This window comes from Hemitrygon akajei, chromosome 8 (genome assembly GCF_048418815.1).
Source record: "Hemitrygon akajei chromosome 8, sHemAka1.3, whole genome shotgun sequence".
In the NCBI taxonomy this organism is placed as follows: Eukaryota; Metazoa; Chordata; class Chondrichthyes; order Myliobatiformes; family Dasyatidae; genus Hemitrygon; species Hemitrygon akajei.
In genome coordinates this window covers 96,506,781-96,532,185 of record NC_133131.1, presented here as the reverse complement: position 1 = coordinate 96,532,185, position 25,405 = coordinate 96,506,781, and the positions used below count along the sequence as shown (strand labels likewise).

The window sequence follows — 25,405 nt, the reverse complement described above, 5'->3', positions numbered from 1 at the left end:
TATATGTAAGGATGGTTGGTTTTCGGGTTTCCCCCATCATACACAAGACTGATCCTTCAACAGTGTCATTGTGTTTTCTTATAGAACTGGGTACTTATGTTAGACTCTGCACTTTGGTTTCCAGAATGGCAGTTGAAACCACAAGCTAAGTGAGCACTGTGCCACTACTAAATCTACAGATTCCTTTTTTTTCACTTTTTCCACTGAAATGGTCCAGTGTGCTCAAATATTTTAAACTTGACCTTGGAAAAAAAATGAAAGGTAGAAGCAGCTGCAGTGACAGATGGAAGAGTAGCTTTTGCCATTTCTCCCTGGGTGAGATGAGGCTCGAAACCTTTCCCCCCTGGGCGAGGTGAGGCTAGGAACCACTTCTTCCTGAGAAGGAGATTGCACAATTAACCTGTTATGTGGTGAGGTGGAAAGGCTGAGAAGATCAGCAGAATGAGCAGCGATCAATGTTGAACCAGCCATGGGTGGGTCACATACTTGGAGTGGAACATAAAACCAGTGAATCTTGAATTGTGGTGAATATGAAAGGAGGGATTTCCCCATTGGGTCGACTGCCACCCCTTTCAGTTCGAATTCAAGTACCTTTCCAGTTCCTTTCTGAAGATGCTGATCTATTATGGGTCCACCATCCAACAGCCAGCAAATTCCAGATATTAACGATTCCTGAGACTTTTAAACAAATTATCTGAGGGCCAATGGTTCTGAGGGTGACCTGATAAAAAGCATTTTAAATTATGAGAGGTATCGATAGTTTAGATATTCTGGAGTCTTTTTCCAAGGTGGAATTGTCAAACACTTAGAGGGCACTGCTTTAAAAATGAGAGGGGGAAGTCAAAGGAGATTGGAAGCAAGTCTTCTACACATAGGGTGGTAGGTTCCAAGAATGAACTGGCAAGGGAAGTGATGGAAGCAGATGTGATAGTGATATTTATTCATCAACAGGTGGGGAATGGAACGATGTCAACTATGTGCAGACTGTTGGAATTAGTTAAAATTGGCATGGCTGGCACAGCCATTGTGGGCTGAAAAGCCTGTTCCTATGCTGTACTCTTCTATAACCCATTTTCTTACATTCCAATGAAGCATTTTCCTAAATGTGGCATTTCATTTCATCTGTTGGTCATGAAGTTGGAGGATAATTGCAGGACCTAACAACTCCAACTCTAGCATTCAGTTGTGGGCTACCTTCAGGCTCCATTTCTTGAGTTCACCCCTCCATGCCCTTCCATAATCACACACACAGCCCTTTCCACTGAGTGTAAGGAACGGAAATTTAGAGAGCAGGGACTTCACAGAGCAGTATGTGGTGGGAAGGTGCAACTCGATATTTAATGAAAATACAAGGTTAAATTAAACAGTGTTGACATGTTATTTAGTGATTTTTTTTTTTGGAACTTCAGTCATTAAGAGATAAGTGTTCTCACAGTGGAGCATTAGGGAAATTGAAGATCTCCTGAATCATTTTGTTTCAGGAACTGGTCACCTCTCTGTAGGAAATCTTTCAAGAAGTTAAGTGAGTGGCCAACTGAATGACCAGGCAGAGCAGAAATCCAAGGTGTGTGCCATTCTAAATTCATATTCAGTGTTTGAGGTGGGCGAAAGTGACAACACCTTGCAGACGTGCAGTGCAAAACCTTGCACTGTGGAGAAAAAGACATCATGTGACAGAATTTTCTTAAATAATCTTTAAGATTTCGGCTTTGTTAGGATTATATGCACTTAGTTTTGATGAGTATTTATTATTGTTTTATATTCTATGACGGTGCAATTGGCCAACTCTGCTAACACAGTAACTGTGCATTGAATTTACACTGGCTCAGGTCAATCTCCACACTTCGGGCTTTACAATCTGTTGAAATGTGTACTGATAGTAATAGTTTGGAATTCAATTGTTTCTTGATTTTGGGCATTCAGATTTTGATTTATTAAGTTGTTATAAAGTTAAATGACATGCCACATATTGGGTTTTTTGAACCAAGAGAGATGTCCGCTCACAAACAAATGATGAAGGGCCCTGTAAAGCCAAAAATCATCACTATTACTACAATCTGTGGATGGGAAGTGTGAGAAGTTTATTTATGGTGGCTGCACGGGGAATGAAAATAACTTTTTATCAGAAAATGAGTGCACAGAGCACGTCGTGGAAGAACCATTAGAAAGTTTCCACTCAAGTGCTTTTTTCTGATTAAATTATGCAAGAAGGCAATTAGATTTGGGGGAAATATGTGTCAAGTGTGAGATTACCTGATTATAAAAACTGACTTCTTAACAAAGCAAGTGATGGGCTGAATCAGATTGAGGTGTTACTTGGCAATTCCATAGGGAATTTTAGAGCTCCCTTCAGTGATTTCCATGGTATCCTGAATGGAGGGATTTGATACACTTTGATCTGAACTCACTGTTCAATGCCAACTATAGCTAATATATCTAGAATCAACCTATTTATTTGAATGGAATTGCTAAACATATTTATAAAGGCTAATTTATTTTTTTATTTCTCTCAATATTTATGTTGTTAATTACATAAATTCTGTTCCTGAGAACTGTTTGCAATCTAAACAGTGTGCCAGTCGGAAATATAGCATCCCCCCCAACAATATATTGAAATAAAAACATAAGCTAACCAAGGGCAAAGTGTAGTTAAATCAAAGTATTTGACATAAGGCAACAATTCACTGGTGAGTCTTTCAGGGTCATCTATGGGACCTCCTGACTATGGTGCAGCCTCCTCTACATAGGTGAAACCCAAAGCAAATAGAGGGGCCACTTCGACAGGCGTCTTTGCACTGTTAACCTCAAAAGGTAGGATCTGCTGGTGCCTGGCCATTTGAGTGTGACTTCCTTTTCTTATTCTAACATGTCTGTTCATGGCCTCTTCCACTGCCATGATGAGGCCACATTCAGATTGGAGGGGCAGGACCTCATATTACTTCTGGGTAGCCTCCAACCTGACTGTATGAACAACAATTTCTTTAATTTTTGGTAATTACTCCCCTCTTTTATCCCCTTCTCCATTCTGGTTACCCTCTCATCCCTCTTCTCTTCACTGCTCATCACCTCCTTCCCTTTATTCCATATTCAATTATCTTCTCCTATAAGATTCCTTCTTTGGCATATTACCACTTCCATCTATCCCCTCCCAGTTTCTTACTTCATCGCCCCTCACCTATCACCTGCCACTTGTACTCCTTCTCCTCCCTCACCTTATTCTGGCTCTGCCCCTTCCTTTCCAGTCCCGCTAATAGTTCAGACTAACATTTATATTCTGACAATAGATTGGTTGGTGTAAGACAAGATTTAATGTTTGTAAATTCTTAAGCCTGGCCCCAATTCTAATTCATCTGCAACAAGCAGATCATTATGTAGGACTGCATTCATACAGGCTCAACGCTATTGTTATCATGAGAATACTTCACTGTCTGATATCTTTTTTGAAAACTCTTGTGAATTTGCCCGAATAGGGCAATCAGTTGATGACCATAGGTTGAGGGACTTACAGATATATATATTTAATACTATATCTAAGAATATGTACCCAGGATGTTGGTGAGAAGTCTGTTGCTTTTCTTCACAATAGGGCTAACTGCAAACGCAGATAAGAATAGATGTTTAATGGATTCAATGCATCATTTAAACAGCTACTTCCCCACAATGTAGCTGACCTTTAGAACGGCATTTGGGTTTCAGTCCAACTTTTGTGCTTAGATCCTTAATGTTTATATAAATCAAGTGGCCACTGAGCCACAGCTGATATCTCAAACTGGATCTGTTGTTTCATGTTTGCTACTGAAATGATCCTCCATTTTCAGGGCTCAATTGTTCTAGCTTAGGCTTTAAAAAACCAAATTGCTAACTGTAAATGAGACTGCAATTGCAGGTGGCAGGAGTGTCCTCCGCCATTTTTCCTTGGGTGAGATTAGACCTGCGCGCCTCTTGTTCCTGTCGAAGGAGAAGTGAAATCTACCGGTTTGAAAGCGGAGTTGAGCCACAGGTTATAGCATATGGTGACATACAATATACGTACTTTAATGATAAATTTATTTTGAACCTTGAGTAGAAGCTGTGTAGAACATAAATTCATTGTGTTGTGTCTGCATACAACTACATATCAATTAAATAAAAGCTCACACGTGGGAGATGACTTTAACTTTAGGGGGAGAGAGAGAGAGAGAACAATACACATGCATAGATAACAACACGTGCACAGACAACAAATCAATATGTAGTGCTATGGGAGGGGATTCATTGCTCTAAAAGAAATAGATCCATACATTACACTTCCTCCCCCTTTAATGCAAAATAAAACTGTATATGTACAAAACATACTATTTCCCTTTCATAAACCCATACTCCAAATAAATATGCTTTCACAATAACAGTCCATAACAACTTCACAGTGCTAAAGGTTTAGTCTCTTGGGTAGTGCTCTGTTTCTTTCAGGATAGCGCCTCTGGACCAGTGGAGTATTATCAAGTTTGGTAGGTGTCTTGTCTAAGACAGCACTCTCGGTTGCCAGTGTCACGTTGCTGTCAGTGACATCATCACAGAGAGGTAAGTCCGGTGATGGTACTGTGTCCTTACCAGTTTGTTCTGGTAAGCTGTTTCTGGTGAAGATAGTCCCCAGAGGAGAGACAGTCTTTGCTGAGGTGGTTGACATCATTGGGGTAATCTCCGGCCACTTCAAATGAGCATCCACAGCAATCAGGAACATGAATGGCTCAGTAAAGTTAATATTTACTCATTGCCATGGTGAAAACAGACACTTCCACAGGTTAATGATGCCTCTAGGGGTGCATTTTGAGATTTTCAGCATCCTGAACAGCTTTTGGCCAAATCTTCAATCTGTTTATCTGTTCCCTTCACAAACACCTTCTCATTAGCATTAAGCAGCTGTGACAGTCTCTGGTTAGTGCTACCATTTGAGCTGTAGTTGCCTGTTGATGCCACTCTGAGAGCTTTGATTGAGTGCCAGTCTAGTTGGATTTTTCTCAACTATTCACATCTGAAAAGTGCTGGCCCTCCACTTTTCAACACATTAAATTCTAACTATTGTGTTCAGCCTCCATATGCACATTTACTTTCAGCTCGCCTTTGGGAGACATTTTCTCACCTGTGTGGGGTGTTAGCATCACTGGCATCTTCTCTAACGACACCTTAGAAAGTAGTCAGCCTCTGGAATTATAGACAAAGCTGACCCTGTATCCAGCTCCATTTTTAGTTTGTGATCCAGGTGATTTTGTGATCTGCTTCAGTAATACGATGACAGTTCTAGGCATGACAGTTCACCTTGTCCGTCTCGGTGTTGTCTAATTCTGTTGCACATAGAGTCATTGTATGCATTTGTTTAGTTTTGTGTTTGAAACTTTTCACTCAGTTGTGCTTTTTGTCTGCCTTGCACACCCTGTCTATGTGACCTTGGCTGTGACACTTCCTACAGATTTTTTCTTTGAACCAACAGTTATTTACATCATGGCAGTATTTGCCACATCAATAACATTTATGGCTTTTTGCACCATTCAGGGACATTTTGCGCACATCATATTCTAACCTTTTCTGTAGTTCTGCTGCATCAATGCCTGTTCTGAGGCTAGGTCGATTTCAGACAGTAGCCTCTTTTGGGTGCTTTGGCACTGCTTGTCACATACAAGCCTGTCTCTTAATGCATTAGAAAGTACAGTACTGGGAAAGTTTACACGATTTTGCAGCGATTTCAGATATACTTTCATCTTTTGACTGGTTCCTTTTGCAAAATCTAAATCTCTTAGCTATTACCAACAGTTTAGGGCTCAAACGATTTTGTAAAATAGTAACAATTTCATCAAATGCCTTGTTTGCTGGCTTTTCAGGGGTTACTAGGTTGCATAAGAGACGATACATTCTTGCACCCATTAAGCTAAGAAGCATAGGGGCTTTCTTTCGCTCCTCCACATTGTTCACATTTACCCTCTTGAGAAAACAACTCCCAGCCTTCATTAGTCAACTTCCCCAACTGAAGCCATCGTTATTTTCACTTTAAATTTAGTGCATCTTTCACTGTTATAATGCACTGTACTCACATGTTTGTTAGCATCTTTGATGGCCTTCTAGTACTGTCTAACTCTCACTGTTTTGTCCTGTAACTATCAGTGCCATTCACGATATTTTCTGACATTCAGGTTTGTACTCGTTGCCAATTTTGTTGTGTCTGTGCACAACTACATATCAATTAATTAAAAGCACGCACGCGGGAGATGACTTTAACTGGTGTATTCGCATAGCAGCAAGAGTGAGAGAGAACAATGTGCATGTGTAGACAACAGCATGTGCACAGACAACAGATCAATACATAGTGCTAAGATGGGTGTCATTCCTTGAAAAGAAATATGTCCATATTGAATCGTAAAATTGCTGCAGTACAAAAGGATACCAAGCCTAATACAACTCGTGGTAGAACTATTCTATCAGTTCCATTTCTACATTCACTTTGAAATGAGCAAATCATAAATGCCGTCCCAATTCCATTACCAGTTCTTTTTTTGCAAGACACCATTCTTTATTACCTATGACATAGTATATAACAGCAAGGGGGATATTCGAGGACAGCGTGCAACACCAATTAGATCACAGATTGAGTGAATACTGTGTACAGTTCTTTTCACCATGTTACAGGAAGTTTGTAATTGCCATGGAGAGGATGCAAATTAAATTTGAGGAGGTGCTGTGAATGGGAAATGGTAGCAAAGAGTAAAGATTAGACAAGCTAGAGTTCTCTTCCTCGAATAGAGAAGGCTGAGGAAGACTTAATTGAAGTGGATAAAATAACGTAGGACCCAGATTGAGTACCTAGGAATGATCTATTTCCTTGAGCAAAGAGGTGAGGCACCAGGGAGCATAGATTTAAAGTAATTGTAGAGGGTAATTGAAATTTCTATTCATTCATCTATTCTATTCATCTGTAACTCTCTGCCTGATAGGGTGGCAGAGGCAGAAGCCCTCATCAAACATAAACAGATGTGTTGTTGAAGAGCTGTAGCCCACAGAGCTATGTCCCTGATTCTGGAAGCTGTCATTAGGTTGGAAAGCCATATTCTGTGATCATCACAGATATAATGAGCCAAGTAGCCTTTTTTGTGCATTAGGTTTTTGATAATTCTTTGGTTTATGATTCAATGATCATGCTGGAGGATATTTTAAGGGCTTTAAGTAGTGAGTGAGGGGCATGGAGGGAACAATATGTGGGGAAGTGGCTGAGATGCACAAGCTCTATAGAGTGATGAATTGATCAGGTCAGTCCAGTTAGGAAGGAGGTATTCCTAGGGATTGTGCTGGAGAATTCAATGGGCCAACTGGAACAAATCTCAATAGGAAAACACTTGGCAGGAGTGTTTTGTACATAACCTAAGGATTAACTTAGTAATGGACACTCAAGAAAAAAATAAAGTAGAACTCTTAGTCAGGAATAGGAGTAATTTCTGTGGATGAGGGGGTGATCTAGTCCAGACCTACATTGCCCTGGGAAGTGGAGAAAAAAGATTGACAAGAAATAACTAACAAAGAAAAGATTATTCCAGATTCAGGCAATAAATGGTTGCAAGAGAGAAAAGCAGGAGAGACAAAGTGAGGCCTTCCCAATGGATGAAACAGATTGAATATTTGATGAGAACTGGAGGAGGATGTGTGGGGCATGTCATGGGAGCCAAGTTGTGAGGACAAGTAAACAAAATTAGAATTGGTAAAATAGAATGGCACTATCTTAAAGATATTTCAAGAGTCTTTTACCAGCATGTGACTAGCAAGCTGCTAATAAGAAGTGGGTGGAATATACCAGGGCCAAAGAAAATGGTTTAACCAGCTGATGGGGTAATGGCATCTACACTGTACTTTGAGGCAAGTGTTCCCCAGTTTAAATCCACCCGGCTCCTTGCACACTTTCCATTCATGCTGGGTTGAGTGTCAAGCTAGCAACTGGGCCTTGTAAACAACAGAAAAATGCTAAAGAAATGGCAAGGTTGCCGCCCAGTGTACCAAAGGTGAGGAGAGGAACAACAAAGAAAGTAGTAAGTGCTTAAAGATTTGTGGCAAAGCTAAGGTACTTAATACATCAGGTTGACACTTACTGAGGAAGAGGATGTTTATAAAATATTGTTAGAACTGTTGATGAAAGTAGTAATGAATGAGGTTAAAGCTGGCAAGAACATTTTACTGGAAAGGTTGGCTATGCTTCAAGTGGATAGGTTGTTTGGTGGAATTGGTTTACATCCCAAGCTAAGTGGAGGGAGGGTGTGAGAAAATAAGGGAAAAGTTTACTATAATTTTCCAGGGTTTTCCAGATATGGGGAAAGATTGAGCTTGTGCAAAAGGATTGGAAATTTAAATTTGAGACATTCTTCTCCAAAAAGGCATATAAGGACATCCCTGGTAACTACAGGCTGATCAGTTTTACACCTGTGGATGGTACAGTTCTAGAAACCATAATTAGGAAACCAAAACAATTCTTTGATGATGTTAGTTATAATTTAGAATGGGCATAATGTTTCTATGAAGAAGATAATATTTGAATAACTTAGCTGAAAATAAGTGTTTTGTCTGTATGGAGTTAAGAAAACTTTTGAAGAAGTTGAATTAAACTGTTGAACACTGGGAATGGATAAAAAATGGTTTGAAGAATGATTTGTGTTTAGGAATGGAGGATTTATAAACTTATTAGGGGCTTCAATAGAGTAGATAGGCAGTCTTTCTCCTAGGTTGGGGCATTTTTAAATGTCTGGGTAAAGTTTAAAAGTGAGAGGGGAGAAATTTGAAGATCAGAAGAACATGTTTCCCACACAGCAGGTCATTAGTATATGGAACAGGTTGCCTGAGGAATTAGAAATGTTAAACAATGAGATCTTTTAAAGAGTATTTGAATATGTAGAAGAGTATGGACCTAATCTGGGCAAATAGATTGGTCATTGTGGCCAGCATCAAGATGTTGAGACAAAGTCCCCGTTTCTGTTCCATTTGATTCTACAACTCTAATTTTATTCCTGAAATCCTTCTTCCCTGAGGCAATTAGGATGAGCCTTAGGAAGGTGGTGTCCATCGATAAGGGCACCCCACCATCCAGGACAAGTCCACTTCTCATTGTTAACATTGGGGTGGAAGTACAGAAGTCTGAGGGAACACACTAAGTGATCCGGAACAGTTTCTTCTGCCCTACCATCCAATTTCTAAATGGGCAGTGAACCCATGAGCTCTCCTTCACTGCTTTTTTTATTTCTGTTTTTTTTTCTTTACACTACTTATTTTAACTTAACTATTTTATAGACATTTATATACTTACTGTAATTCAGTTTTTTTTCTGTATTAATCATGTATTTCATTGTACTGCTGCATAAGGTTAACAATTGTCATGACATGCAGTCTGCCAGTGATATTAAATCTGATTGTGATTCATTCTTGAAAATCTTTCCTGCACCCACTCTGCAATATTCACATTGATCTTAAAGCGTAGTGACCAGATTGGACCCAGCATTCCTATTGGAACCTAACACTCTCTTGTATGGATTCAGCACAACACCCCTACTTCTGTGCCCTACGTCTATATTTATAAAGCCCAGAGTTTTAGTGGTTTTAAACTATTACCTCAACTTTTCCGAACTTCACACAAGTGTGAATGTGTACTTTCAGATCACTGTTTCTACATAGGCTTTAGAACTCTATTAGCCCATATTGCATCTGGCAAAGTATATCACTTCTCACATGAAATTACATGCCTGTATATTCAGCCAGCTTCCCAATGTTTTCTTGCAGTCTATTACTATGCTTTCCACTGCTTACAACAATTGCAAGCTATCTGTCTTTCACAATCTTTTGAATTTTACCCTGCACATACATGTTTAAGTCATTATTGTATGTCAAAGTAGCAATCTTCCAATCATTAGCCAAAGAGAACACCACTCCCTTACTGAAACTCTGATAAAGGAATCATTTGCTGTTTTTTCAAGGCAATTTTCTATTAATGCTGGTGGTGGCCTTTTAATTCCACAGGCCTGAAATTTGAAAACCAGTTTATTGTGCAGGACCTTTCTCAAACACTCAGAATTCGCTAAGATAATATCTGTTGCATTCCTTTCATCAATCTTCTCCAGTACCACTTGGCCTCGAGTCTTCTCTTCCAAGATAATTCCAGTCCATGCACAAAGATTTTACATTTGCCACTTTGTAGACCTTCAGCAATATTGAGGGAAGATTGGAAGATTTATGGCAAATACTTACATAAAGTTTCTTTAAATCTCTCTTAGCAACCACCTGGACCCGGTGACTTTTATTTTAATGATTGCCAGCCTTTGTAGTACCCCCTTTCTTCTCGGTCTTTTACTCCATCTATTGGAACTACTTTCCCATTGGTTTCTGAGTAAAGGGAGATGCTAAGTACTCATTCAGCATTCTGGGTGCGACTTCAGCTCCTGTGCATAGATCGAATTCTTTATCCATAACTGACACTGCTTTCTTTCTTCCTTTCCTTCTTTATTGATGCAACTGCAGAAGACCTTTGCATTCCTACATAGAACATAGTACAGAGAAGAGTGAGGCACATGAAGAGAACCCTCCAGTCCATGATGTGTGTGCTGTGCATAATGCCCAATTACAAGATGCTGCAAATCCAAGCAACACACGGTATGCTGGAGGAAATCAGCAGGCCAGGCAGCATCTATGGAAAAGAGGAAACAGTCCCTGTTTTGGGCTGAGAGAAAAATGATGAGAAATCAGAGTAAGAAATGGAGGAAGGGGAAGAAGAAATACAAGTTTTTAGGTGAAACCAGGAGAGAGTGAGGGGTTAAAGTAAAGAGCAGGGAAGTTGACTGGATGCTCAGTGAAACTCGTCTGCTCCTGATCCATGTCTTTCCATTCCCTGCATATCCATGTGCCTATCTAAAAGACTCTTGAATGCCAACATCTTTATTATGTTAACTGTCATTGCCATTTCAGTTTACTTTTTTAAACCAGGTTCTTGCTTGACATGCGTTCTTTGGCTACAGATCTACTCAACTTTGTAGTGTTATGATCACATCCAGCAGAAAGACCTTAACTCTGGTTTTTGTTTCTCATGGAAACCTTTCTAAATGTAAAACATTATACTTCATTTATTCTTTGGGAGGATGAATTGAAGCATAATTGCAGGGCCCAAAAACTCCAACCTGTAACATTAAAATTGCAGGTTACCTCCAGGCTCAATTTCTCTAGTTCTTTCCTCCAAGCTCTTCAATAATCACAGAGAGCAGTTTTCACTGAGTATAAGGAATGAAAACTTGATGAGCAAGGAATTCATGGAATTCATGAAGGGAAAATGCAACTCAGTATTTAAAGAAAGCGTAGAGTTAAATTAAACAGAAATTAGCCATTGTTTCCCCACTACCTTGGGATTTTGAGCATGAAGGGAAGTGGAGTCACAGTAGACCATTAAGTAAGACTTCCTGAAGCATTTTATTGAGGAAGTGGTCATCCTATGTCCCGGAAATCTGTTCAGGAAAGCAATTGAGTGGCCAACTGAAAGGCCAGGCAGAGCAGAAATTCATATTATGCCAGTTTTAAGTCACTTTCAATGACTGACAACACTTTGTAGAGGGACAATACAAGTTCTTGCACCTTCAGGAAAAAAAGACAGCATGTGACAGAAAAGTTTTGTAGGATTCTGGTTTTGGCTAGGATTATATGGACTTTGTTTTGGTCAGTATTTATTATTGTTTCATCACCTCTGACTGTGTAATTGGCTAATCATAATATACCATAAAGTTAAATAACAAACAAGTTATTTAATGGGAATATTTTTAAATGTTCGCATTTGTAAAATTATTATTGACAGACAGACAGGCAGACAGACATACTTTATTGATCCCGAGGGAAATTAGGTAAATTAAATTGGGTATTGATATCATATATTGGTTTTCTCCATCTTATAAGTATTTCAATATTTAAAAAAATCAAAGATTAAGAATGAACTGCAGTATATAATATATTCTTATTTTATAGATAACTATGGATAAAATATATGTTAGGTGGGTTGTGGGGCTAAATACTGTCAAAAAGTCAAGTAAGTTTGTTTGAGCAGAACATGTACAGCACAGCAAGCACCTGGTCCCCTTCTCCTCACCATTCCTGCCACCTCACTACCCTTGTCAAGTGAGGAACTTTCTCCATAGTGGTGACATGGCCATTTTCACTGCAATAATGAAACAAATACACGTACCTGACTAAGTGGTGCTGATCGTAAATGGGATTACCTATTTGCCCTGTCAGTGCTGATGCAGTAACTGTCCACTGAACTTACACTGACTAAGCTCAGTGTTTATCACCACACTTTGGGCTCTACAATCTGTTAAAACCTGTACTTGACAGTAAAAGTTTGGATTTCAATTGTTTCTTGTTTCTAGGCACCCAGATTTTGATTTACTAGATCGGTATGCAATTCAACTACATACAACAACATCTTGTGTTTTTGTAGCCGATAGAGATATCTGCTCACTGCCAGAAGACGAAGGGCCCTGTAAAGCCATAAACCATCGCTATTATTACAATGTTGCAACTGGGAAGTGTGAGAAGTTTAATTACGGTGGCTGCATGGGGAACGAAAATAACTTTTTATCAGAGACTGACTGCACAAAACGTTGTGGAAGAACCATTAGTAAGTTTTTAGTTAAGTGTCTTGTTTTAATTAAGTCATGTAGCTTTGCAACCTGAAAAAAAATGGCAAATGTGAGGTTCCCTGATTAATGAAAACATTTAAATGAATATCCAAAAAATGGTTTGCTTGGTGTAAGTTAGCATTTAATATTTTTAAACTCTTAAGCCCCATTTACTGTTCCTCTTCAATAAGCAGCTGATTTATACCAGGAACAACACAGAGATCATCATATATTTCAATATTTGACAGCTTTCTGTTTAAATCAGGTATTAGAGGAAATGGCTGCAAATGTCTGGCTGTGTTCTTGATCACATAATGGGTGCAGAAATATATTTTGGCTAGGGTATCAGTAAGAGCTCTGCTTTTCTTCACAGTAGGGCCATTGGGTCTTTTGTAGCCGCCTGTGCTCTGTGTTCAATAGATCATGGGGGGGCAATGTTATAAAAGTCATGGGAGATTTCAACATGCAGGTCAAATGGGAAAATCAGGTCGGTAGTGAATCTTAAGAGAGTGAGTTTGTTGAACGTCAATGAGAAAATTTTTTAGAGTAGTTTGTCATTGAGCCTAATAGTGGATCAACATTTTATTGAGGAAGTTACGTTATGTAATGAGCTAGATGCAATTAGGGAGCTTAAGGTAAAGGAACCCTTAGGAGCCAGTGATCGCAATATGATTAAGTTCAAGTTGAAAATTGATAGGGAGAAAGTAAAGTCTGATGTAGCAGTACTTCAATGAAGAAAAGGAAATAACAGTGGTATGAGAGGGGAGCTGGCCAAAATAAATTGGAAAGGGATGCTGGCAGGGATGACAGCAGAGCAGCAATGACATGAGTTTCTGGGAAAAAAGAGGAACATACAGGGTAGATGTATTCCAAAAGCAACAAAATACTCGAATAGCAAAATAGTGCAACCGTGGCTGACAAGGGAAGTCAAAGCTAATGTAAAAGCAAAACAGAGGGCACACAACAAAGCAAAAACCTGTGGGAAGATAGAGGATGGGGAGGCTTTTAAAAACCTACATAAAGCAACTAAAATAATCATTAGGAGGGAAAAATGAAATATGAATGCAAGCTAGTATTCAATATCAAAGTGCACAGTAAAAGCTTCTTCAGTATATAAAGACAATAGAGCAATAAGAATGGGTATCGATTCACTAGAAAATGAGGCTGAAGAAATATTAATTGGGGACAAGGAGATGGCAGACGAACTGTATGAGTATTTTGCATCAGTCTCCACTGTGGCAGGCACTAGCAGTGTGCCAGGTGCTGAAGGGTGTAAGGGAAGAGAAGTGAGTGCAGTTACTGTTATAAGGGATAAGTTACACAAAAAGCTAAAAGACCTAATAGTGCGTAAGTCACCCAGACCAGATGAACTGCACCCTAGGGTTCTGAAAGTTGTAGTGGTAGAGATTGTGGAGGCATTAGTAATGATCTTTCAAGAATCATTGGACCTTGGCAAGGTCCTGGAGAACTAGAAAATTGTAAATACCACTCCACTCTTTAAGAAAGGAAGGAAGCACCGGAAAGGAAATTATTGACCAGTTAGTCTGACCTCGGTGGTTGGAAAATGTTGGAGTCATTTGCTAAGGATGAGGTTATGGAGTACTTGGTGACACAGGACAAGATAAGACAATGACAGCATGGTTTCCTTAAGGGTAAATCTAGCCTGACAAATGTTGTTTGAAATCTTTGAAGAGAGTACCAGTAGGATAGATAAAGGGGATGCAGTGGATTTTCTATATTAGGAGTTTCAGAAGGCCTTTGACGAGGTGCCACACATGAGGCTGATTATCAAGTTAAGAGCCCATAGTATTACAGGAAAGATACTAACATGGTTACAGCGTTGGCTGTTTGGTAGGAGGCATCCAGAGAGAATAAAAGGATCCTTTTCTGGTTGGCTGCCAGTGACTAGTGGTGTTCCATAGGGTTCCGGGTTGGGACTGCTTCTTTTTACGCTGTATATCAATGATTGAGATAATGGAGTAGGTGGCTTTGTTGCTAAGTTTGCAGATGATATGAAAATTGGTAGAGGGGCAGTAGTGTTGAGGAAACAGGTATGCTGCAAGAGAACTTAGACGGATTAGGAGAATGAGCAAGAAAATGGCAAATTAAGTACAATGTTAAAAAATGCATGGTCATGCACTTTAGTAGAAGAAATAACTGTGCAGACTATTTTCTAAATGACAATAGACAATAAGCCCTTTGGCAGTTCAAGCCAGCACTGCCATTCACTGTGATCATTGCTGATCATCCACAATCAGTACCCCGTTCCTGCCTTCTCCCCATATCCCTTGCCTTCGCTATCTTTAAGAGCTCTATCTAACTCTTTCTTGAAAGCATCCAGAGAACTGGCCTCCACTGCCTTCTGAGGCAGAACATTCCACAGATCCACAACTCTCTGGGTGAAAAAGATTTTTCTCAACTCCGTTCTAAATAGCCTACCCCTTATTCTTAAACTGTGGCCTCTGGTTCTGGACTCCCCCAACATCGGGAACATGTTTCCTGCCTCTAGTGTGTCCAATCCCTTAATAATCTTATATGTTTCAATCAGATCCCCTCTCATCCTTCTAAATTCCAGTGTATGCAAGCCCAGTCGCTCCAATCTTTCAACATATGACAGTCCCGCCATTCCGGGAATTAACCTTGTGAACCTATGCTGCACTCCCTCAATAGCAAGAATGTCCTTCCTTAAATTTGGAGACCAAAACTGAACACAATACTCCAGGTGTGGTCTCACCAGGGTCCTGTACAACTGCAGAAGGACCTCTTTGCTCCTATACTCAACTCCCCTTGTTATGAAGGCCAAGATGCCATTAGCTTTCTTCACTGCCTGCTGTACGTGCATGCTTACTTTCAGTGACTGATGAACAAGGACACCTAGATCTCGTTGTACTTCCCCTTTTCCTAACTTGACACCATTCAGATAGTAATCTGCCTTCCTGTTCTTGCCACCAAAGTGGATAACCTCACATTTATCCACATTAAACTGCATCTGCCATGCAGCTGCCCACTCACCCAACCTGTCCAAGTCACCCTGGATTCTCATATCATCCTCCTCACATTTCACACTGCCACCCAGCTTTGTGTCATCTGCAAATATGCTAACGTTACTTTTAATCCCTTCATCTAAATCATTAATGTATATTGTAAACAGCTGCGGTGCCAGCACTGAGCCTTGCAGTACCCCACTGGTCACTGTCTGCCATTCCGAAAAGGACTCGTTAAGCCCTACTCTTTGTTTCCTGTCTGTCAACCAATTTTCTATCCATGTCAGTACCCTACCCCCAATACCATGTGCTCTAATTTTGCCCACTAATCTCCTATGTGAGACCTTATCAAAGGCTTTCTGAAAGTCCAGGTACACTACATCTACTGGCTCTCCTTGTCCATTTTCATAGTTACATTCTCAAAAAATTCCAGAAGATTAGTTAAGCATGATTTCCCCTTCGTAAATGCATACTGACTCAGGAAGTCATGGGGAGAAAAAAAATGAGGAGAAAGTTCAAAAATCTGTGACGCAAAGGGACTAGGTAGTCCTTGTGCAGAACACCCTAAAGGTTAACTTGCAGGTTGAGTCGGTGGTGACAAAGGCAAATGCAATGTTAGCATTCATTTCAAGAGGTCTAGTATAGAAGAGCAGGGATGTGATGCTGAGGCTTTATAAGGCCCTGGTGAGGCCTCGCCTTGAGTTTTGTGAACAGTTTTGGGCTCCCTCTCTAAGAAAAATGTATTGGCATTGTAGCGGGTTCGGAGGAGGTTCACAAATATGATTCCAGGAATGAAAGGGTTATCATATGAGGAACGATTGATGCTTTTGGGTCTGTACTCACTGGAATTTAGAAGGATGATGGGAGATCTGTTTGAAACCTTTTGAATGTTGAAAGGCCTAGACAGAGTAGATGTGAAAAGGATGTTTCTCAGGGTGGGGGAGTCTAGGGCAAGAGGCACAGCCTCTGGATAGAGGGGCATCCATTTAAAACAGAGATGCAGAGAAATTTCTTCTGCTGGAGGGTGGTGAATTTGAGGAATTTGTTACCACAGGCAGCCGTGGAGGCCAGGTAGTTGGGTGTAGTTAAGGCAGATGATTAAAAGCTTCTTGTTTGGACATGAGGTTAATAAGTTTGTGGCAGAACCAACCCCTGAGGCATTGGATGATGCTGAGGGATGTGCTGTTGGGAATTGCTCACAAGTTAAAAGTTAAGGTGACCATTCAAATGAAGAAGGCTCAGATATAGCTGTTACTAGCACAGCATTATGTATCCAAGGGGAAATTTGAAGAGGAGGTGTTGGAAATGTTTGCCAACAACATTTGGCAAAAGTTACAGAAAGGAGGCTGGAGAGTGGAGCTGAGGAGGGGAGAAAAGGATCAGCCATGATTGAATGGCAGAGCAGACTCGGTGTGCCAAATGGCCTAATTCTACTCCTATGTCTTATGGTCTTGTGAAAACAATTGCTTTTCCAATAGGGTAGCTATCCTTCACAGTAACAGTGCAGCCTCTGTCAATTTTTTGTACTCATGGGCCCCGAGTTGATATTGTAAACGAATTGAACACTTGAGCCATAGCCGTTACCTCTTCATACTGGACCCACAATTATGGTCCAGTGTTCAAACTCTTTTGTTTATGTCATTGCCTCACTATTGTGAGAATCACATGGAAGTTGAAATATTTGGGTTTTTTTTACTGCAGCTTGGTTTGTTCTTGTATGTTAGCTGCCCTCCAGTAGAAGGGTTATGTAGCTTTCTGAACCTAAACCGTGTGTGCATGCAACAACACTGCCAAGTCCAATGTAATCATGGCCCAGTGTTCACTTAGTCTCATTATCTGTCCAGAGAGACAGGTGTTGATTATGAATGTGATTCTGGCTTTCACAATGCTGAGTCAGTCAGCATGTATTGACTTTAAATTGGCTGAGGTTACCCACCACATTTCAAGTTCAACAATCTGTCAGTACCATTACATGACATTAATATTTCAGGTTTCAATTTTTTCTTGTTTTGAGACCCACAACTTTGTATTTCCTCAGATATTATGTGGTTATATAGAAATTACATTAAAAAATGTGTTCTTTCCTAGATAAGAAAGACATCTGCTCACAGCCAGCAGAAGCTGGACCCTGTAGAGCCTATTTGCCTCGCTATTTCTACAAGGTTGAAAGTCAGAAGTGTGAGAAGTTTATTTACGGTGGCTGCATGGGGAATGGAAATAACTTTGTATCAAAGAAAGAATGCACAGCACGTTGTGAAAGAACCATTAGTAAGTATCTAATCAACTTTTTTTCCTTTGCCAAAGAGACAGTTGGATTTGAGTAAAAGAAAATGTGACAAACGTGAGATTCCATGATTAATGGAAAGATTTTAATGAATATCCCATAAATGGATAGGTTGGTGTAAGACAAGAATCAATATTTTTAACATCTCATGCCTGGCTCAGTTCCAGGTCCTCTTCGCTGAGCAGCTGATTATAAAGTACTGTATTCATACAAAGTACAATATTATGGTTTTCACAAAAGTTCTTCAATACCTGACATCCATTTTTTACAATCTGGTGTTACAGAAATTAGCTGGTGAACTTGCTTTCAAATATCAGGATCAGATTTAATGTCACTGGCATATGTCATGAAATTTGTTGTTTAATGCCAGCAGCACATTGCAATATGTATTACTAAAAATTATAAATTACAATAAATTTTATTGTAATATTAATCTTGCTCACTCTGAGGTCCTCAGTTTTGTTTCCAGTGGCTGTACATTCACAAGCAGCATAGCTGGGAGTGGAAGTCTAAAGCCTTTGTATTTCAATCAAACTTAGTCTGGCATGGCATCTCCGCTTCCTTAAAGGGGAACTGCAGTCGCGGTCCTAGTCTGCTGTCTGAGGTTAATCGATTTTGCATATCAATAGATTTCTTAAATGTTTTAATGTAATGTTACTTACTGCAGTACCCATGGCTGTGACTGTGCAGTTCAGATGTAGTGGTCCTAAACAGGAATATTTGATGACTCCCATCAAAGCTGCACACAAACAGTTGCGCCTTGACGGCGTCATTGTGCCCACAAGATGGCAATCACTAATAAACACAGAATAGGTTTAGGAATATATCTTGACTAGGATTTCAGCAAAGGCTCTGCTTTTCTTCACAATAGGGCCATTGGTTTTTGTTTGCAAGTGCAATTGTGTTCTACGTACAATGGATTGTTCAAATATTTTCTTATCCAACTGTCTCGCTGTCCTTCACAGTAGCAGTGCAGCCTCAATCAGTTTTTTTTGTGCTCATGGGTCCAGAGCTGATATCATATATCAAGTGATCACTGAGCTATCCAAGTCAGAATCAGGTTTATTATCACCAGCATGTGATGTGAAATTTGTTCACTTAGCAGCAGCAGTTCCATGCAATACATAATATAGAAGAAAAAGAGATAATAAATAAGCAAATCTTATTCAGTATACTTTATGCAATATACATATATTGAAAAGATTAAAAACCATGCAAAAAGCAAAACTATGTAGGGTTCTCAGTAATGCTAACTGCTAATAATGAAATGGCTTCTCTGTAATGTTAACTGATGAGGTAATGCTCTGTAGCTGAAATGTTTGGCTTCTAACTACTGATAACAGGAGAACTAACCAATGGGAGTCTTGTTATTCTATCTGTATGTGTGGGAACCGGGGTTGGTGCGCGGGAGATTTGGCGAGAAGAAATGAAGAGGAAGGACGTACTGGAAGCACTCTGGTGGACCACCGTGGTTGGTCCCAGTCCGAGGGTTGAGGAGTTCAGAGGAGGTTATTCAGTGGAGGAGTACCTGCTGTGCGAGCTCCGACGACTTGTTTGTGCACCAAATATTTTATTAAAGGTGGCACCATTTTCTTTTTCTTTTCGTTTTATATTCTGTTTCACTGTTAACCCTTTAGCCAAAGTCAGAGTTATAAAGTGTAATCACTTAATTGCATATTGTACACTGTCTGGTATTTTACATTGTGGGTTTGCATCACACAACATCCACACAAACATGATTACATCGTTTGGAGGTGAGATCCAATTGCAGAGGGTGGTACAGAGGCCCAGGTTCTGCAACCTCAATCAGGATTGTGGGAATGATGGTATTAAATGCTGAGCTATAGTCGATCCTGACATGGGTGTTTGTATTGTCCAGGTGGTCTAAAGCCGTGTGAAGAGCCATTGAGATTGTGTCTGCCGTTGAGCTATTGTGGTGATAGGCAAATTGCAATGGGTCCAGGTCCTTGCTGAGGCAGGAGTTCAGTCTAGTCATGACCAACCTCTCAAAGCATTTCATCACTGTAGATGTGAGTGCTACCGGGTGATAGTCATTAAGGCAGCTCACATTATTCTTCTGAGGCACTGGTATAATTGTTGCCTTTTTGAAGCAAGTGGGAACTTCCGCCCATAACAATGAGGTTGAAAATCCCCATAAATATTTCCACCAGTTGGTTGGCACAGGTTTTCAGAGCCTTACCAGGTACTTCATCGTGACCTTCGGCCTTGCTAGGGTTCACTCTGTTTAAAGACAGCCTAACGTTGACCTCTGAAACAGAGATCACAGGGTCATCAGGTGCAGCAGGGATCTTCACGGCTGTAGTTGTATTCTCACTTTCAAAGCAAGCAGAGAAAGTGTTGAGTTCATCTGGTAGTGAAGTATCACTGCCATTCATGCTTTTGGGTTTTGCTTTGTAGGAAATAATGTATTGCATGCCCTGCCAGAGTTGTCATGCATCTGATGTTGCCTCCAGTCTCAATTGTAATTGTCTCTTCACCCTTGAAATAGCCCTCCACAAATCATACCTGGTTTTCTGGTATAGGCCTGGGTTGCCAGATTTGAATACCACAGATCTAGCCTTCAATAGATGACATACCTCCTGGTTCATTCACAGCTTTTGGTTTGAGAATGTGTAGTAAGTATCTGTAGGCACACACAGATTTTAATGAAGTTGGTAACAACTGCAGCATACTCATCCAGTTTCATAGATGAATCCCTGAATACAGTCCAGTCAACCAATTCAAAGCAGTCCTGTAGGCGCTCCTGTACTTCCCTTATCCAAACCTTCTTGGTCCTCACTACTGGTGCTGCAGTCCTCAGTCTCTGCCTATACTCGGAGTAGAAGTACAGCCAGAAGTAGGCATTCTTGATGGCAGTGTAGCAATGGTCCAGTGTGTTGTTTCCTCTAGTATTGCATTGATCTGTTGATGGTAATTGCTTTGTGATTTTACCTGTCATATTGGATTCACATCATGGTTTTGTTTCATGTTTGCCTTCTAAACCATCTGACACTGACTTATTTTGTTGATGCCGTTCTCCCAGTATGGTGAGAACCACTTGGAAGTTAAAATATCTGAAAGCAATGACTATAGATACGCACATTATTGAACATGTTAGCAGCCCTCCAGTAGAACACTGAAGTACCTTTTCGACCCCAAGCAGGAGGTCTTTCCCTAGATGTGTGCAATAACACTGCCAAATCTAATATAATGGTGGCCCAAAGGTCTATTTAACCTTATTATCTCTCCAGAGAAACTGGTGTTGATTGTGAATGTGATTCTGGCTGATTGCTCTTTCAGTGCTGAGGTGGTAATCATCCAATGATTTTGCACTAGTAAGGTTAACCACCACATATTGAGTTCAACAGCTTGTTGACAACTTACTTGGCAGTAAAGGTTTGGATTACAATTGATTGCAGTTTCTCTTCATCTTGATTTGCATTTTCTCAATTGTTATATGGAAAATACATGCAACAGTTTTAGACAAAGTGGCAGCCAGCAGGTCCAGTTCCTGTAAAGCCTCATCCTTCACTATTACTACAACATTAATATTCAGAAGTGTGAAGAGCTTATTTATGGTAGCTAAATGGAGAAAGTATCAGAGCAGTGAGTGTTTTTGGAAATGCAGATGTTCTAAGTTCAATGGATCATCCAAACAAGTAATTCTTCACAACATGGCTGAACTTACAAACAGCAATCGAGTTTCACTCTTATTTTTGTGCAGAAGACCCCTAGGTTGCCATCATACACCATATGATGACTGAGACACAGCTGATACCTGTCCATACTAGATCCTCCGTCATGTCTTTGTTTCAAGTTTGACACTAAAATGGTGCAGTGCTCAACTCTTTTGCTGATGCCATTCACTCAGTGTTGTGAGAATTATGGCCCGATCCATGGAAGCAACACGGACCAGGGCCAGAGGCCCAGTGTCAGGGTGTCTCTGGATTAGATGCTCAAACCTCAGAACATCTGATGCAAAAGCCCCTTTAAACACTCCTCCTTACCTGCCCAACCTTCAGACCTGTATGAGAGCAGTAACTTTATGGGCCAGCTGACTCTGCTTCAGGTTTTTCAGATCTGTGCGGCAGCCGTCCCTTACCTTCCAGTCCAGGTGGCTCTAAGTTCAACCAGCTGCAGCCACTTACCTTGGAAACTTTGTAAGAGGGCTGGACTGAAACAACATGGGTTCAAGGCACTGCTCCCCAGCATACTACTAGCTAAAGTCCATGTGATCAAGAACAAAGCTGATAGACTGACATACCAGAGAGAACTGAGAGACTGCTGTGTGCTACTTCTCACCAAAACATGGCTTACATGCACTTCAGCTGACTGCGCTGTTCAGCCTGATGGTTTTGCAATTTAGCGGATGCACTGTACATCGGCCTTGGGCAGAGTTAGAGGCCGAGAGGTCTGCTCTTAATCAACACCTTGTGGTGTTTGGACATGGTGATTCTGGTGAGCTCCTGCTTGCTCAGCTTGGAATATCCAATGGTGAAGAGTTGCCCATACTACCTGACACAGAAGTTCACTTCAGATATCCTGACAGTTGTTTATATTCCACCTCAAAGGACTATGAAGCCTAAAGTCACTGAACTATACTTTTTGGTCAACAGTGCTGAAAGGAGATAACCTGAGGCTCTTTACATCATTGCCAGTGACTTTAACTAAAGCAACTTCAAGAGTTGTTTCCAAAATACTACTAGCACATCTCCTGTTCCACCAGGGGCCCAAACACCAATGACCATTGTTATACAACCATCAAAGATGCCTCCTGATCCACCCTATCCGCAACAGCAGGAAAATCAGACAATCAGGCTGTGCTCCTTCTCCCTGCATACAAACAGAAGCTGAGACAGGAGAATCCAGTACAGAATACCATACAGTGCTGGTCTGATGAAATGGATGACAGCCTATGTGGTTGCTTTGAGTCAGTAGACTAGTCCATGTTCAAGGGCTCAGCTGCCAGCCCAGGTGAGTATGTTACCATTGTCATGGACTTTATCAATACGAATGTTGAGGACTGTGTACCAATGGGCATGGTCTGGGTATTCCCAAACTGGAAATTGTGAATTAGGAGATCCTCTCCCTATTAAAGTCTAGGACTGCAGCATTCATATAATATAATTCTGGCCTTTATAAGAAATCAAGATATAACTCATTAAAGCTATCAGAGATGCCCAAAGACAATACCATTCCAAAATCATGTCCCAGACTAGCCATCAGTTGTGTCTTACATGCTATAAGAGGCTAATAAACAAAGTCAGGCAGCATTGCTAACAACAGCGTATCCCTTTCCAATGAACTTAACATATTAGATCAGAATCAGTTTATTATCACTGGCATGTGACGTGAAATTTGTTAACTTAGCAGCAGCAGTTCAATGCAATACATAATCTAGCAAAGAGAGAAGAATAATAATGACAAATAAAATAAAACATAGTTATAAATAAACAAGTAAATCAATTACATATATTGAATAGATTTTAAAATATGTGCAAAAACAGAAACAATGTATATTAGAAAAAGTGAGGTAGTGTCCAAAACTTCGATATCTATTTAGGAATCGGATGGCAGAGGGGAAGAAGCTGTTCCTGAATTGCTGAATTTGTGCCTTCAGGCTTCTGTACCTCCTACCTGATGGTAACAGTGAGAAAAGGGCATGCCCTGGGTGCTGGGGGTCCTTAATAATGGACGCAGCCTTTCAGAGACACTGCTTCCTAAAGATGTCTGGGGTACTTTGTAGGCTAGTGCCCAAGATAGAGCTAACTAGATTTACAACTTTATGCAGCTTCTTTTGGTCCCTCCATACCAGACAGGAATGCAGCCTGTCAGAATGCTCTCCACGGTACAACTATAGAAGTTTTTGCGTGTATTTGTTGACATGCCAAATCTCTTCAAGTTCCTAATAAAGTATAGCTGCTGTCATCCCTTCTTTATGACTATATCGATATGTCAGGACCAGGTTAGATCATCCGAGATCTTGACACCCAGGAACTTGAAACTGCTCACTCTCTCCAATTCTGATCCCTCTATGAAGATTGGTATGTGCTCCTTCGTCTTACCCTTTCTGAAGTCCACAATCAGCTCTTTCATCTTACTGATGTTGAGTGCTAGGTTGTTGCCGCGGCACCATTCCACTAGTTGGCATATCTCACTCCTGTATGCCCTCTCATCACCACCTGAGATTCTACCAACAATGGTGTATCGTCAGCAAATTTGTAGGTGGTGTTTGAGCTATGCCTAGCCACATAGTCATGTGTATACAGAGAGTAGAGCAGTGGGCTAAGCACACACACACTTGAGATGCACCAGTGTTGATCATCAGCAAGGAGGATATGTTATCACCGATCTGCAGACTGTGGTCTTCTGGTTAGGAAGTCAAGGATCCAATTGCAGAGGGAGGTACAGAGGCCCAGGTTCTGCAACTTCTCAATCAGGATTGTGGGAGTGATGGTATTAAATGCTGAGCTATAGTCGATGAACAGCATCCTGACATAGGTGTTTGTGTTGTCCAGGTTGTCTAAAGCCACATGAAGAGCCATTGAGATTGCATCTGCCGTTGAGCTATTGTGGTGATAGGCCAATTGCAATGGGTCCAGGTCCTTGCTGAGGCAGGAGTTCAGTCTATTCATGACCAACCTCTCAAAGCACTTCATCACTGTCGATATGAGTGCTACCGGGCGATAGTCATTAAGGCAGCCCACATTATTCTTCTTAGGCACTGGTATAATTGTTGCCTTTTTGAAGCAAGTGGGAACTTCTGCCCGGTACGGTGAGAGGTTGAAAATATCCTTGAATAGTCCCGCTAATTAGTCAGCACAGGTTTTCAGAGCCTTACTAGGTACACCATTGGGATCTTTTGCCTTGCAAGGGTTCACTCTCTTTAACGACAGCCTAACATCAGCCTCTGAGACAGAGATCACAGGGTGCTATATTCACAAATCTTCAGAATACTCCATAACATAATTTCATCTTGGCCCCTGAAAAGACATCTGCCCCAGAAAGGCTAACATTTAAGGAGGATCTGATTAAATAGGACAGTAAAACACCTTTCACTTTAGAGCCCATCCCCAACTACTCACCTATCAGGCATGTGCCTATGTATACCTACATCTGCACTATCTAACATCCCTTACTGGCTATCTACAGGACTACACAGAGATGGCAATAAACCATTTTAGAAATTTGATTACATTTTCTTCACCCTTCAATCCCTTATAGCAAAAACTATCAGGAGTGACTGTCTGTAGATAGATAGATAGATAGATACTTTATTCATCCCCATGGGGAAATTCAACTTTTTTCCAATGTCCCATACACTTGTTGTAGCAAAACTAATTACATACAATACTTAACTCAGTAAAAAAAATATGATATGCATCTAAATCACCGTCTCAAAAAGCATTAATAATAGCTTTTAAAAAGTTCTTAAGTCCTGGCGGTAGAATTGTAAAGCCTAATGGCTTTGGGGAGTATTGACC

The 25,405-nt window shown here is 40.5% G+C and overlaps 1 protein-coding gene across 2 annotated transcripts in view; it reads left to right on the top strand.

The window, feature by feature from the left end:
- Positions 1-25,405, top strand: part of LOC140732079 (carboxypeptidase inhibitor SmCI-like) — a 56,257-nt gene that overhangs the window by 5,604 nt on the left and 25,248 nt on the right. The window contains exons 2-3 of one of the 2 annotated variants that reach the window (XM_073054221.1): positions 12,473-12,652; positions 17,726-17,905. In XM_073054221.1, coding sequence (XP_072910322.1) covers positions 12,473-12,652; positions 17,726-17,905 — 360 coding nt within the window. The remainder of the gene's footprint in view (positions 1-12,472; positions 12,653-17,725; positions 17,906-25,405) is intronic. The other variant, XM_073054222.1, reaches the window with a different exon arrangement.